Source organism: Dendrobates tinctorius, unplaced genomic scaffold (genome assembly GCF_039654945.1).
Source record: "Dendrobates tinctorius isolate UK_male_01 unplaced genomic scaffold, ASM3965494v1 ptg000062l, whole genome shotgun sequence".
Lineage (NCBI taxonomy): Eukaryota > Metazoa > Chordata > Amphibia > Anura > Dendrobatidae > Dendrobates > Dendrobates tinctorius.
This window is the reverse complement of record NW_027361730.1, coordinates 26,022,357-26,037,544: the sequence shown is the minus strand read 5'-3', so window position 1 is coordinate 26,037,544 and position 15,188 is coordinate 26,022,357. Positions and strand designations below refer to the sequence as shown.

The following is a 15,188-nucleotide window of genomic DNA, read 5'->3' as shown; positions in this document are numbered from 1 at the left end:
TTTTGGAGGCCTACCGGGTTAAGCATCGAGTGGCCCCTCCGGGGATCAGAGCGCACACTACCCGGGCAGTGGGTGCCTCCTGGGCGGTACGCCACAGAGCCTCCGCGCTGCAGCTTTGCAATGCTGCAACCTGGTCTTCGGTTCACACGTTTGTGAAATTCTACAAGGTCCACGCCTACGCTTCGGCGGACGCCAGCCTAGGTAGAAGGATCCTGCAGGCAGCGGTGGTGAGTCCACTGGCCTGATGGAAGTTTGTTTCCCACCCCAGGGACTGCTTTGGGACGTCCCATGGTCTCTGTGTCCCCCAATAAGGCGAACGAGAAAACAGGATTTTTGGGTTGCTTACCATAAAATCTGTTTCTCGGAGCCTTCATTGGGGGACACAGCACCCTCCCATGTTCTACAACTCCTGTTCTTACTTTGGTTGATTGGTTACAGTTGAGTTGTTTGTTCTGTTTTCAATCTATTCTGTTACTTCTCCTACTGCTTTCTCACTAACTGAGGAATTCCCTGCCGGTCGGTGGGGTGTACACTGCGGAGGAGGAGCTAACTTTTTTTGTGCATAGTGTCAGCCTCCTAGTGGCAGCAGCATACACCCATGGTCTCTGTGTCCCCCAATGAAGGCTCCGAGAAACAGATTTTACGGTAAGCAACCCAAAAATCCTGTTTTCCCCTTGTGATTTTACTGTCTTGCAGAAATTGAAAGTGTAAATCTGGATGATTACAATATCCATGTGATTGCCAGCGTCTTCAAGCAATGGCTGAGGGAACTTCCCAATCCTCTGATGACGTTTGAACTCTACGAAGAGTTTCTGAGATCTATGGGTAAATAATGGCAGACACTTATGCGGGGGCTGCATGTTAAATCGCCATTTCCTTCTGGTCACATATTGTGCCCTGTGCCTCTCTTTTTAATTTCCTCTTAATTCTTGTCCACTGCTTGGATAATCCCTTCCCAATCACCATGTTTCCAATCAAGTGAAATAATATCCCATATATTCCCCTCCAGTGCCAGCGCCATTCCAGCAGTGTCAGCACTGGGGCTCACATGACATTATGTACCCGATCCCAATGGCCAGTCAGCGGCTATTTCACGCTTCCCTCATTTGGCCAAATCAGACATCGGAAGGGAGTGAGAGCAGATGCAGCACTGACACTGCTGGAATTATACACTGTGCATAGGCAGAAAGCTGCTAATCCTTTATGAGGGTGGGGTTATACAGAGCTCTTGAATAATGGAGGAGGTTTACTAGTTATCGTTTCCTGCTAGAAAAGTGATTTTATCAGAACAGCAGCAAGCAGCCCATTAACCCCTTTACCCCCAAGGGTGGTTTGCACATTCATGACCTTGTCAATTGTTACAATTCTGACCACTGTCCCTTTATGAGGTCATAACTCTGGAACGCTTCCATGGATCCTGGTGATTCTGACATATTGTACTTCATGTTAGTGGTAAAATTTCATTGATATGACTTGTGTTTATGTGTGAAAAAAACGGAAATTTCGAGAAATTGGGATGGGACACCATGTCGAGTTTGGAAAGCCCCTGATGTGCCAAAACAGTGGAAACCTCCTACTGTAATTCTAACTCCAACCCTAACCGCAACACCCCTAACCCTAATCTCAGCCCTAACCCTAGCCCTAATGGGAAAATGGAAATAAATACATTTTTTAAATGTTATTATTTTTGTGATAATCAGCTGACACCCGGCCACGATCACCCGCGCTCCCCCCCGGGGGCGCCGCTGATCGCTGTGACGTACTATCCCGTCCTTGGGAATTAAGTCCCAGGGCACATGGACGGGATAGTACGTCATATGGCAGAAAAAGGTTAAGGGACACATCACTGGAATCAGGATCTCCATCTCTGCATTAGTCTGGTCAGGTGGTAAAAACCTGGTGACAGATTCTCTTTAATCCCTACTTAAGTAGTGCCATTTATATTGGAGGTTTACTTTTAATTTCTAAACCTTTTGCAGCACTCCATTTTTACTCAGCACCTGTTATCAGAAATTGGATTACAATACCTTTTATATATGTATTACTATTGTTCAATTCTGCTTTTTTTCCTTACAGGTCTTGGTGAGAGAAAGGAGACCGTGCGGGGAGTGTATTCGGTGATAGACCAGTTGTCTCGGACGCATCTCAGCACTCTGGAGAGACTTATCTTTCACCTTGTCAGGTTGCCACTATGCTTATTTGCTAGCCTCTATGTAATGTTTTGTCCTTTCTAGCAGCCGATAAATATGTGTTTACACCGGTTTGGGATGTTTTAGGATCGCCCAGCAGGAAGAAACGAATCGCATGTCTGCCAATGCGCTGGCAATTGTCTTTGCCCCATGTATTCTCCGTTGTCCGGACACTACAGATCCATTGCAGAGCGTGCAGGACATTGGCAAGACCACCGCGTAAGACCCATCAGATTGCTTCCTTTAGCCCTGCAGCATCCTTATCCTTGCGATCAGTAATAATGTCTCTGCTCAACCAAAGTAAGGTCTCATTCAGACGTCATTTAATTCTTGCATGTGAAAAAATGGGACCGATTATCATCCGTGAGCTGGATCACATTTTCACCAGAGTGTCACTTTTCACCATCAGCGGTTTTTTAACATATATCAAACATTATAGGATAGGCTTTGCTTTGTAAAAAAAAAATGGACGGCGCACGAATTGCACTATTTATGCCCTAAACCTGTCTAGATGTTTATGTATAATGTAAGTGCATTAATATACTCACCGATCGCCATCTTACCTGGTTTACAGCGCCGCTCTGGTCTTCTTCACCCACGTGGTTACATTTCCGGCTCACCGGATAACATTGGTGTTTGTGTGAGCCAGAAGTGGCTTTTTCAGTGTAAACCTATGGGGCCTCATTCTGCGCCTCTCTAGATTTGCATTGTAAAAGCGTCTTCCACTTCACATAAATGCCAGTGTGATTCGGAGAGACGAAATTGCAGTCACATAACTGAGAAGAGGAACGGAAACTAGAAAAGATGGCAATCGCTGAGTATATTAATGCACTTGGACATTTACCACGGTATGGGGACATAAAGTTTGATGGGACTGCTTCTTTAATACTGATCCTTTACCTGTCCCATTTCTCTTTCTGCTTGTCTTGCTATAGCTGTGTGGAGCTGATTGTTGTGGAACAGATGAATAAATATAAAGCTCGTCTAAAGGATATCAACAGTCTAGAGTTTGCAGAGAACAAAGCCAAGAGTCGTCTGTCCCTAATCCGCAGGTCTATGGTAAGAAAATATGAACTCTGCTGGGAAAATTGGGGACTACGCCATCACAACTAACACACCCAGACTTGCCCTTTCTGCTCACCATCTTTTAGGCCTCTCTCCTACTTCTAACCTTCTGCTCTCCTTTCATCTCCCTTTTCAATCCAGAAACCTGTACTAATTGCAGTTAGATTTATGAGCATAAATCGCAGCACCCTGCCGGTATGTATACTAAGATCAGGCTGTCTGTGACGCTCACCTGTTGTGTCCCCATTAACACTAGTGCACTCAAACTCACTGTCCTGTGTTCCTTTGAAAAGAGTCATTTTAAGACCAGTTTCATACATCTGTACTTTGTGTCCCGAAGTATGGCTGTCTGAACCCAGCCTTAATCTGCATGTTTTGTGCTCATCTTGACATCAGTCTCATGATATAGAGTCACTTATTTGGCCATCTTTAGAAGACATGCCATGTCCCATTTAGGATTCACACAACCCAGTCTGTTCAGTTTACACTTCTTATGCATGATTTGTCATTTTCCAAATCACATGCGAAGAGAAGGGCTCCCCATATTGGATTTCACGTGTTTCGTAAGGTTTACCTCTGTTTTTGTCTTATCATGTATACTCTGCATATTTTCTGTAAAACAACTCTATGTAATGTTTGCATTTTAATATAAAAGTAAAATAAATTTGTCTTGGTGGCTAGGACCGGAGGCCACATAATTACCATTATGGGAGTATTGCCCCCAAGACCTCTTATAAAGGAAAATCTTTGGCATATAATTACCGGTCTGCCTAGACCGCGGCAGATGATAGCGAGGAGCTTGGTACATTTTGAAAAAAGCAAAAAGTGGTCATTACTTTATTGAGACAAGACTCCAGAGTCCTGAAAGGCAATATACAACTTATTAAAGCATTCCTCCAAAACATTATGGCAGGACTCCTGTTCGCCTCATGTGTAGTATAAAGTTTAGTGCTTTCCTGAAATTCAGCCTCCTTAGTGGACGTGACTGGCTCCATGTGCATGTCTGCATAGTGGATGGGTGCAGGAGCTGCCTACCATTTATACGCACTAGTCTTGCCCGGAAATCCGCCACATTAGTGCATAGTGTGGTCTGTGGAAAGTCTCCTATGTTGCACTAACACATGTGCTTACAGTGGTTTGTTTGCTGTCTGTACGCAGGCCACTGCAAACACGGACATAAAAAAGGTAATGTGAACATACCCTTCCTCCTATAAGTTCTGCAGTGTTAGGTCTTCACTTTACGTGCCTTCAATTTCTTAGGCTGGGTTCACATATTGTGGCCTTGGTGAGTTTTTTGACACAATTTTCTTTAATCCTGGCAAAAACGCTGTAGGTTGATCACTGTGTCAAAAAGTCTTAGTTTTGCAAAATTGCGGCCACAGCGGTATACCAAGCCCAACCGCTGCGTCTCCTGACTCCTAGCTCAGGTCAGCATACCCCGCGGTTGTCGTGGGTATTCCCACCTGAGCACAGACCCGCTAGAAGGCCACCTTAGAATGTGAAAAGCTGTGTGTCAACTTCAGTTCTCAACCAAATCTTCTTACAACCGTCCTTCTCTTGGCTCCGCTCTGTCGTCACAGTGAATGGACAAATGCATCCTCCTCCCTAGATCAGTGTTCGCCTTTTCGCTGATTGACATTAGATAATCTGACCTACCTGTGATGGACAATAGTGTCATTGACTATAAACTTGCAAGGCAATTTCTTACAGAAATAGAAAAAAAAATTACTGCAGTCAAGTGTTTGCCTAGATGTAATCTGCACTCAAACATCTCAATGTAATCTTGTTTTTTTTTTTATAGAAAAAACAAGAAAAAGAATATAAAATCTTCATTATATATATAGCAGCACTTATAGGTTGAAGAACTGTTTCACAGGACTTCGGTTCATCGGCCAGCTCAGTATTCTGTCACCGCTAGAGGGGAGGCCTTCAAATCTCCTTACCTCCTGGCATTCCTTCTCTTGATTAGCTGGGCTTGGGCGACCCCCGTATGTGGGTCATGCTGCAATGATGCTGTCGCACCAGCCCAGCTAATCAAAAGATGAGCTGGGCTTTAAGGGGAGTTGCAGGCCACCCATTCAGGGGTCACATATTACTGACCTGGCTGATGGACTGGAGGACTGCAAATCGGTTCTCCCATTTCTAGTAGAAGGATACAGTTTTCTGCACCATTAACGAAAAAATGTAAACCTGGCAAACATGCCAACAAGGCACACATTTAGTTAACTTATGCCATTATGTGTATTCATGCTATGCTCTTTATTCAGGGGAAAGGACGACTTCGCTCAAATCTGAGCCCGGTTATTTCAGGGCGTTCCCCTGTTCCAGATGCAGCTGGTGACCACGGGTTATCCACTATTCCTTCTGAAGATGAATCTTCAGAGCAAAAGGAGGCAGCCATGCAACAAGAAGAAAGAGTATTAGCCCAGCAGATAGAGACGCTACAAAAGGAGAAGTGAGTGGTGAACGTGAACTTTCTAGCGTGATGCAAGACTATTTAGAGCTTACACATTGTATGATTTCTTTATCTGGATAGGTTTTTATATTTTATTTTTATTGTCTCAGATGTTCTATACTGCCTCAGCACCACTAAGTATAATTGCTAGATGTCCTTCCATTTCTTAAAGGGTTACTGTACTTTCAAGAAACTTTTCATAATAAAACTGTTGTGTGTACACAATGAAAAACTCTATTTCTTATCATTACACCAGTTGTGGCCTGTATTTTAATCAGTTTTCCCCTCTGCAGGCTCTATTTCTAATTTGCAATTCACTCTGAGCTGATGGGAGAAGACTAGTTGCTATATCTCCCATAAACAGCACACACATAGATTGTATGCTAAGGAATGAAGAGTACGAATCAAATAGAAGCAGTAACATGGAAGAAATTAGACAGCAGACCTGAGCTGTGTAGTTGGGAATCCACTGGGGAGTAGTAAAAGACTTTAGAACAATCAGCAAGCTCTTCCTGCTAATACATCTGCTTGTTTCTTCACCCTGCTCCTATCTCTCCCCCTTCTTCCTCCCCTCTTCTTAGAATATAATAGGATGTGCAGCCTGACACCTTACTGTGCTGACAACTCCATCTTGTACAAGACAAGACAGACTTGAGCTGGTATTTCAGGGTGGATGTTGAGTTCCAGAGGCAGAGGGGAGGTGAAGGAGTGGCTCATAAGTGGAGAAAGAAGCAAAATGTATTACAAAGTGTCTTATATTCACCTGTAGTATTGATTTGTGCAAGGTTTTTTGAAAGTACAGCTGCCTTTCATATGTTTTTCTAGTTGTCTATTCTTCGTGCATCTCAGAGTAAAGTGCAGAATTTATCCCTTCCCTTCGGCTGTCAGGGCATGAGAGGTGTAGTCTTACAACAGATAGGGAGGCACAGGTTGGGGAACTTTGATCTAGGGAAAAAGGCTAGAACCATATAGGGCTAAAAATAGAGAGGAGTTCTCTCATTTTCAAAATTTATATGATCCGTCCACTGTAACTGGGATTTTTTTGTTTCACTGACACTATTGTTGACAAGAACATAATCATATGCAATATACAATTATGCTGGTTATGTTGTATTGTATTTCTTCATTCTGTATATTTGACATTGTATGCGCTCATGAAAGAGGAAACCAAGCAGTTAATATATTGGATGATGTACAGTACCTTACAGTTGTTTTAGGCAGTGTTCAGCCTTGTATTTGGACCAATTCTTATCCTTTCTGTATTTATAAACCAATAAATGATAAATAGTACCAAAGAAAAATAATTTTCCTATTTTCCCTATGCCTGGATCTGTACATAATTTTGTTGACTGAAGATTAAGCGATCGCCACCTTTTTAAAACTGTCAGTAACCACCAATCAGAGTCCAGCTTTCATGTTTTAAACTGCTATGGAAAAATGACAGTTGCACAGTGATTGGTTGTTATGGGAAACAAAGTCTGCTGCATACCAAACAAAGCATTATGCTGATCACAACCTTAAAGGTGTTGTCAAAAAACGTGATTAAATTGTGTGATGGCTACCATTTTAACTGAAACCCATCCTAATTACATGTCATGATGGGTTGCAGCCTAAAGAAGCGCTGCTCCCAAGACTTGTGTGTCTCAACTGTCAAAGCAGCAGAATCGTAAACCTATGTCTCTCAGTGAGCTGCCAGAGATGGGCTGTGACACTAGAAGAAATAACTTTTCACTGACTGAGCACAAATGATTTTTTTTCTCCAGCTTCAGTCCTCTGTGTACTCGGTCAATGAGGAGATTCATTTCTTCTAATTCTACAGCCCTGCTTTGGCAGCACACAGAGGTAAGTATGTTGATGACCTTGCTCCTCTGACATTTGAGACATAAGTCTCGGGAGCTGTGTCTCTTCAGACAGAAAACTAACCTGATATATGAAATAGGATGGGCTGCCATTTGAATTACGTGATGGGGGCCATTTTATTACATTCTTGGAGAACCCCTTTAAAGTTGTTTTCCCACTGCAATACATTTATGACAAATACAAGAATAGATCATATCTGCCTGATAAGACAGTGCCACAGATATTAAATAGTGAACCACACATGTGGCAGTTAAGGAAACAGAGCAACTCCAGTTCACTATAGTGGAGAAAATTGCAGACATTTCAGTCTCTTGATGGGCCTTTGGAAACCCATTTCTGCAGATAGCCATTTATTCCATATGCTGTGCAAGAATGGCAGGAAAATTAATGCTACCTTCAATATGTAATTGGACAATAAAGTTACAGATTGGATCGCACATTTCAGTTTTGCTACCATTTTTGTATCTATTTAACCACCCTCCCCCCAAAAAAAATGCTGAGGGAGAGCCCTTAGAGAGCTCCGTGAAACCAGCTAAAAGTCTATGTATTGGGAACCATAAGTAGTTAAATGTCTTGTCTTGTGTGAATAACCTTGTCTTTTTATCTTTTTTTTTTTTTTTTCTCTTTACGTTTCTCTTAAAATAGAGAGGAGCTTGCTTACGAAATGCTAGCTTTAGAGCCTCGAGCATCAGATGATGAAACCTTGGAGTCTGAAGCATCTCTTGGGACTGCAGACAGCTCTGAGAACCTGAACTATGAGTCTGAAGGCGCCGCATCCATCAGATCAGGTTGGTTATCTCTTCTCCTAAAATGAGATCAACCAAATTTATTTTTCTAAACTAGTTGTGTGACACAAGTCAGAGAGAAGTTGTACAGGTGTTTTTGGGTGCAATACTTTCCTGAAAATGACCATGTGGCGCATTATTTTTTAGTGCTCCCCTGAAAGGGAATCTGTGACCAGCTTTTTGAGCCTCAATCTGAGGACAGCGTAAAATTGGGAAAGAAGCCACAATTCCATCGCTTAGTGTCATGTAGTTGCTGCAGTTTTAATAAAATTAGTTTTAACTGTGGCACCTCTGCCAGTCTTCTCAATGATGAGCTGCGTCTCCTACGCCATTAATCGCTTTCGGTCTACGATAGTAGTCCTCCATATTCTTGATCTCTGGCTAAGCAGGAACTCATCAATGATAAGACTAGAAGAGTTGCAGCAGATAAAGCACTTATCAAAACTACAGCAAGAAGCCCAGCAAGTGACATCTCTGAACTCTGGGTTACATCCCCTACTTCATACTGCTTTCAGTTAGGGTTCCATTAGCGTGGTGAAAGATTCCGGCTCAGAAGAACACTATCTTCATGATATTATATTTGCTCGTAGACCACTTGCTTGTTTGATTTGTCTTTTTTTTTTATGTCCCTCAGAAAGAGCATTAGTTCTGAGTTCCACACGAGGTCCACGAACAGAAGTGGCAAGAGTACGGAAATCAGTCAAGAGAGAAAATGACAGCACAGATGGTGGAGACCGTAACCTTTCTTCTCCCACTGCTTCATCGTGCTTACCCCACCTGGGAAGAAAGAGGTTCCACTTACACTCCAAATCTCCCTTTTACCGGGAACCTTCTTCAGCAGATACCCTAGACTCTGGGGCCCCAGTACACTTTACAAGCCGTGGAACTTTTAATCCTGAGAAAGGACGCCAGAAATTAAAGAATGTCAAACAATCTCCCCAGAAACCAAGGGATCCTCCAGAGAGCGGGGAGCAAAGGATTCTGGGATCAGATGGCAGCTCACAATCTGTTGTCTTGTTTGGGAACAATGAGTTTATGGTTTGAAAGTGGCATAATGGTTCCATTGTTCACCCTTGCCAAGAGCTGTGCCCTACTACATAGCTTTATCTTGGTGCCTCATTGTGCATCCAGGAGAAACCATTTGGCATGCGCTGCCAAAACATATCAAGGACCAGCCAGGCCATGTTTAACGAACGCCTTACCCACCTAGCCCATCACAGAACAGTTTAACACTCCTATTATCAACACAAACTGATCTCAAGAGAGAGGCTTTTATTATAAATATTATTATATTAATATTATTAATTTTATTTGTGGTTTCTAAGCCCAATATAAATAAACCTTTCCCTTTAATTTAAAGCGGCATCTGCACTGTGGTTACACAAAGCTTTGTAAGGTTGAAGCTGTATGGCTCAACTTGTCTTGGGTAGATCACTCCGTTATTCTGTCTGTTTTCACCTAGTGTCCAAAGAAATTGGTCAACACCCACAATGACAAAAAAAGAACCAAACTTGTGTCGCACTCAAGTGATTACATTCCATTTGTTTTGTGGGATCCCCAGCGTATGGGCTTGAAAGAAGATTTTTTTTTTTTTTTCAGAAAGTGGATACTCTGCTTGGAGTTTTGGTCGATTCAGAGGAAACCTTCTTTTTTGCAGAAGAGGATTTATAAGGAACAGACATAGAAACTGGGCAGCTTCCTCTTCTCACCTAACCCTTCTGGCTGAAGATTTTCCTATAACATAAGCCTGCTGAGCCTTGTAAAGGGCAGACGCTTCCATACTGAATGTAAATGGCCCTGCATCTGGGAGATGCCACTAGGTGTGGGGAGCATTGGGAGACTGTGCGATCATATGTATTCAGTACAATCTGTACATTTCCGGCTGTAAGATCCATTACATTGCAAACAAACCCAGAGCTTATTAAAAGAACAAAAGCTGCAGAATGTCAATTCTTGAAGTAGTATTCTCACTTTTATTGTTGAAAATGGGTCGTACAAATGGGGCAGGCTTTAAATACATAGCTATTTCAATATGTTTACACATCACAGGCATATTGTGCAAAGTGGCTACCATTTTTAAGAAAGCACAATTGATCAGAGAAATTGCACGTTCCTCTTTATCCAGGTCATTATTAGCCTTATTCTTGAGCTGTGTTTTTTTTGGTAGCCCACTTAACAATGGGTTGGTTTCTAAACTCCGAAAAGTCATTAATGGCATGCGAGCACTGTGTAAAGGCCGGTTTCACACGTCAGTGGCTCCGGTACGTGTAGTGACAGTTTCCTCACTTACCTGACACACGTAGACACATTAAAATTAATGTGTCTCTGCACATGTCAGCATGTTTTCACGGACACATGGTCCATGTGCAAAACACGGAGACATGTCAGTGTTTGCGGGAGCACACGGTCCGCAAAACGTGCTGAACACGGCACACGGAGAACAGTTCACACTGTCCTCCGTGTACATGGTTGGCCGCGGGGGAAGAAGCGCTACGGTAAGCGCTGTTCCCCGGCGGCTGGTGCTGAACACGGCTGTCATTCTTCTCTCCTGCTCTGCTTGCAACAGTGAGCAGGAGAGAAGAATGAATGAAAACCCGACGTGGGGTCCCCCCTCTGTTTGTGAACCAACCCGACAAAACTCACAGCTGGGGGCTGCTATTTTCAGGCTGGTAAGGGGCTCTTGATTTTGCCCCCCCCAGCTGCCCAGAAAAGGCGCATCTATTAGATGTGCCTATTCTGGAGCTTTGTCGTGTTCTTCCCACTTGCCCTGTAGTGGTGGCAAGTGGGGTCATAAGGGGTTAATGTCACCTTTCTATTGTATTGTGACATTAAGCCCGGATTAGTAATGGAGAGGAGTCAATAGGACACCTATCCAATACTAATCCTAGAGTTATTAAAGGGTTAAACAAAAACACACACAATAAGAACAAAGTCTTTTAATGAAAGAATACACTACACACATTGTTTAAAGCTTTATTATACTCCTAATTCCAAAACGACGCCATTGTTCTGTAAAAAAGTATAAAATAATAAACCAACAATATCCATACCTGTCCGGCGATTAGTCAAGTCCCACGGCGTAATCCATCTCGGGGGGGGGGGGGAATTAATCAGTTTACAGGCGGAGCGATGCTAATGCGATCGCTCCGACTGTAAACCACTGGAGAATGAAGGAGAAGCAGCTGGCGCATGCTCAGTAACTAGCGGTGATGTTACCGCTCATTACTGAGTCTGCGCCGGCTGCTTCCATTCCCCAGTAGTTTACAGTCGGAACGGTCGCATTAGCATCGCTCCGCCTGCAAACTGATTAACTCCCCTCCCCCGAGATGGATTACGCCGTGGGACTTGACTGATCGCCGGACAGGTATGGATATTGTTGGTTTATTATTTCATACTTTTTTACAGGAGAACGATGGCGTCGTTTTGGAGTTAAGAGTGTAATAAAGCTTTAAACAATGTGTGTAGTGTATTCTTTCATTAAAAGACTTTGTTCTTATTGTGTGTGTGTTTTTGTTTAACCCTTTAATAACTCTAGGATTATTATTGGATATGTGTCTTATTGACACCTCTCCATTAGAGTTGAGCGACTTTGGTCGGATCGGGTTTCATGAAACAAAATTTGAGTCGGATGAAACTGGTCCGACTAGGGCAAAAAAAAAGTCGGAGTTTCGACTGAAACGTGAAACAAGTCTGATCACTTGTACCAGATGCTAATTGCAATCAGGAAGGGCATATACAGGTTGGGCCATTTATATGGATACACCTAAATAAAATGGGAATGGTTGGTGATATCAACTTACTGTTTGTGGCACATTAGTATATGGGAGGGGGAAAACGTTTCAAGATGGGTGGTGGCCATGTTGGATCCAATTTTATTTTTTTCAATGGGAAGAAGGTCATACACATCAAACTTATTGGGAATTTCACAAGAAAAACAATGGTGCTTGGTTTTAACATAACTTTTTTCTTTCATTAGTTATTTACAAATTTATGACCACTTATAAAATGTGTTCAAAGTGCTGCCCAATGCGTTGGATTGTCAATGCAACCCTCTTCTCCCACTCTTGACACACTGATAGCAACACCACAGAAGAAATGCTAGTCTGAGGGGGTCAGATTCCTTGTAGGAATACTCGGACCTGACACCCGTAATGTGGCGGTGCACCATCTTGCTGGAAAAACTCAGGGAACGTGCCATCTTCAGTCCATAAAGAGGGCAACACATCATCATGTAGCAATTTCAGATATCCAGTGGCACTGAGGTTTCCATTGATGAAGAATGGCCCCACTATCTTTGTACCCCATATACCACACCATACCATCAATTATGGGTGTCAGGTCCAAGCATTCCTACATGAACAGTTTCCTGGAAAGTGGATTGGTCGTCGTAGGCCAGTTGAATAGCCACCAAGGTCTCCCGATCTGACCCCCTTAGACTTTTATCTTTGGGGTCATCTGAAGGCAATTTTCTATGCTGTGAAGATACGAGATTTGCAGCATCTGAAACAACGGATACTGGAATCCTGTGCTAGCATTTCTTCTGTGGTGTTGCGATCCGTGTGTCAAGAGTGCAAAAAAAACCCTGTTTGGGAGAGAACAGACAAATCGCGGCGCCCTAAGTGCGTAAACACAATATTATAGTCTTTAAAAGGTGCACAATTTTATGCACTCACCTGATAGAAGACTAATATAGCTTTAGATTGTGTATCCTCAAAGATCCTTCCTTCTGGGATACTTTTCAATAGACAGGGCTTGCAGCTTGCCTCGGGTGGATCCAAGTGAAAGAGAGTCAGGCTCTCACAGGATGAGTAAATCAAGAAAGGCACATCCAGCCCATGAATGGCAGCGCTTCCCAGGACTCACATCCAAAGATGATATTTCATATTTTTTTATTTGATACAACGCGTTTCGGATACAGTGTATATCCTTCATCAGGTATCATAAAAACACAGTACAAATCCTAATAGTATAAAATTCAGTTACACTTATATATAGTAGCAACCTTTTATCCCAGTCTCAGAAACTTGATTTAGGGTGTGGACCAAGTTCAGGAACACACCCACTGATTGATGCAACCTTGACAACATAGATGCAAGAAGAAGAAAAAAAAAACCTGAAAAAAAAAAGGCAACGTTCAAACTCTCTATGATATCATTCAATCCATTTGGATATAATGTTCCCAGACGATATATCCAAAACGTTTCTTTACGGTTTAAAAGAGCATTCCTATTTGCAACACCAGAGGGTGGAGTTGCTTTTATGTTAAAGATTTTGTTATGTTTAATTAGGAGATACCTTGAGAGACTGTGTTTTAAAAAGCCATTTTTTGCTCTATTTCTGTGACCATTAATGCGGGACCGCAGTGTCTGCACAGTGCATCCCACATATTGCAAACCGCAACTGCATGTGATGACGTATACAACAAAATCACTGCTACAGGTGAGTCTTTGTGAAATCTCAAAGACCTCACCAGTACTATTACATTTGATAGTTTTAGCCCCGTGATCTAGGATCCCACAGGTACAACATTTTTAGAGGTGCATTTAAAAACTCCGGTTCCTTGAGAAACACCAAATAAAATTTGATCAGTACTTTTTTTTATTGTTTTTTCCTTTTGAATCCAACTGTTTTTTTAATTTACTGGGGGCCACCAAATTTTTCAAAGTTTTCCCCCTTCTGTATGTAATCTGTGGTTTATCAGTGAGATGTTTTCCCAAAACAGGGTCACACGTCAAGATATACCAATATTTTGAAAGCACAGTTCTTATGACTTTATTTCCCCTATTGAATGTTGTCACAAAATTCATTTTCCAGCGATCACTTTTTTCTTTACCAATGGTCAAATTATCCCCCTTCCTATTTTTTCCTTTTAAACATTCCTCCTGTGTTTTTACTTTGTTATCCCTATATGCACTATTTATCAAATTTTTTGGGTATCTTTTATCCTTAAATTTTCTTTTTAGAATTTTAGACTGAGCTAGATAATCAGATTCTCTCGTACAATTCTTTCTTATACGAAAAAAAAATTCTGTGGGGTATATTAACCTTCCACTTCTTGTAATATGCACTGTTAAAATCTAAAAAGCCATTTGAATCCACCTTTTTGAAGTGGGTTTTTATAATAATTTTTTTCCCCACTAAGGCTGATCTCTAGGTCAAGAAGCACCATTTTTTCTTTATTAATTTGTGATGTAAAGGTAATCCCCCAGGTGTTATTATTGAGCTCCTTTATTAACTGTGCCGCTTCCTCCTCTGTCCCCTTCCATATAATAATCAGATCATCAATGAAGCGCTTATAAAGCCTTATTTTGTCATTGAAAACAGGCTTAGAGAGTGACGATGAGGACTCGAATTGCCCCATGAATAAGTTTGCGAAACTTGGCGCGACCCGAGTTCCCATCGCGGTGCCGAGCAAGTGTAAATACAGTATGCCTTCAAAAATGAACACATTGTGTTCGAGAATGAATTTAAGACCCTTTAACAGAAAATCTTTGTTCAGGGAGCATCTCTGTCTTTGCTAAATAAAAACCCACCGCACTTACCCCCATTTTGTGATCTATGTTGGAATATAATGAATTTACATCCGAGATAAAGGAATAGTTATCCCATTCAATATCCCTCAGTTCCTCAATAGTGTGGAATCTCTCAAATTTGAAGGAAGAGACTTTACTAGATCTTGTAAAAACAAGTCAATATAATGAGAAAGATGACAAGTCAAAGACCCAATTCCTAATATAATCGGTCCGCCAGGTGGTTTTTCAGGGTTCTTATGCCATTTTGGTAAATGATAAAATAACGCCATTGTTGGCGCAGGATTTGCTAAAAACTTTTTTT

The 15,188-nt window shown here is 42.0% G+C and overlaps 1 protein-coding gene across 6 annotated transcripts in view; it reads left to right on the top strand.

The window, feature by feature from the left end:
* Window positions 1-10,304, top strand: part of MYO9A (myosin IXA) — a 167,393-nt gene extending 157,089 nt beyond the window's left edge. For 5 of the 6 annotated variants that reach the window (XM_073579431.1, XM_073579427.1, XM_073579430.1 and 2 more), the window contains 8 exons: window positions 697-825; window positions 2,077-2,182; window positions 2,277-2,408; window positions 3,125-3,248; window positions 3,396-3,449; window positions 5,522-5,709; window positions 8,215-8,357; window positions 8,989-10,304. In XM_073579431.1, coding sequence (XP_073435532.1) covers window positions 697-825; window positions 2,077-2,182; window positions 2,277-2,408; window positions 3,125-3,248; window positions 3,396-3,449; window positions 5,522-5,709; window positions 8,215-8,357; window positions 8,989-9,398 — 1,286 coding nt within the window. In that variant the 3' untranslated portion in view covers window positions 9,399-10,304. The remainder of the gene's footprint in view (window positions 1-696; window positions 826-2,076; window positions 2,183-2,276; window positions 2,409-3,124; window positions 3,249-3,395; window positions 3,450-5,521; window positions 5,710-8,214; window positions 8,358-8,988) is intronic. The other variant, XM_073579428.1, reaches the window with a different exon arrangement.
* The last annotated feature ends 4,884 nt before the right edge of the window (window positions 10,305-15,188 follow it).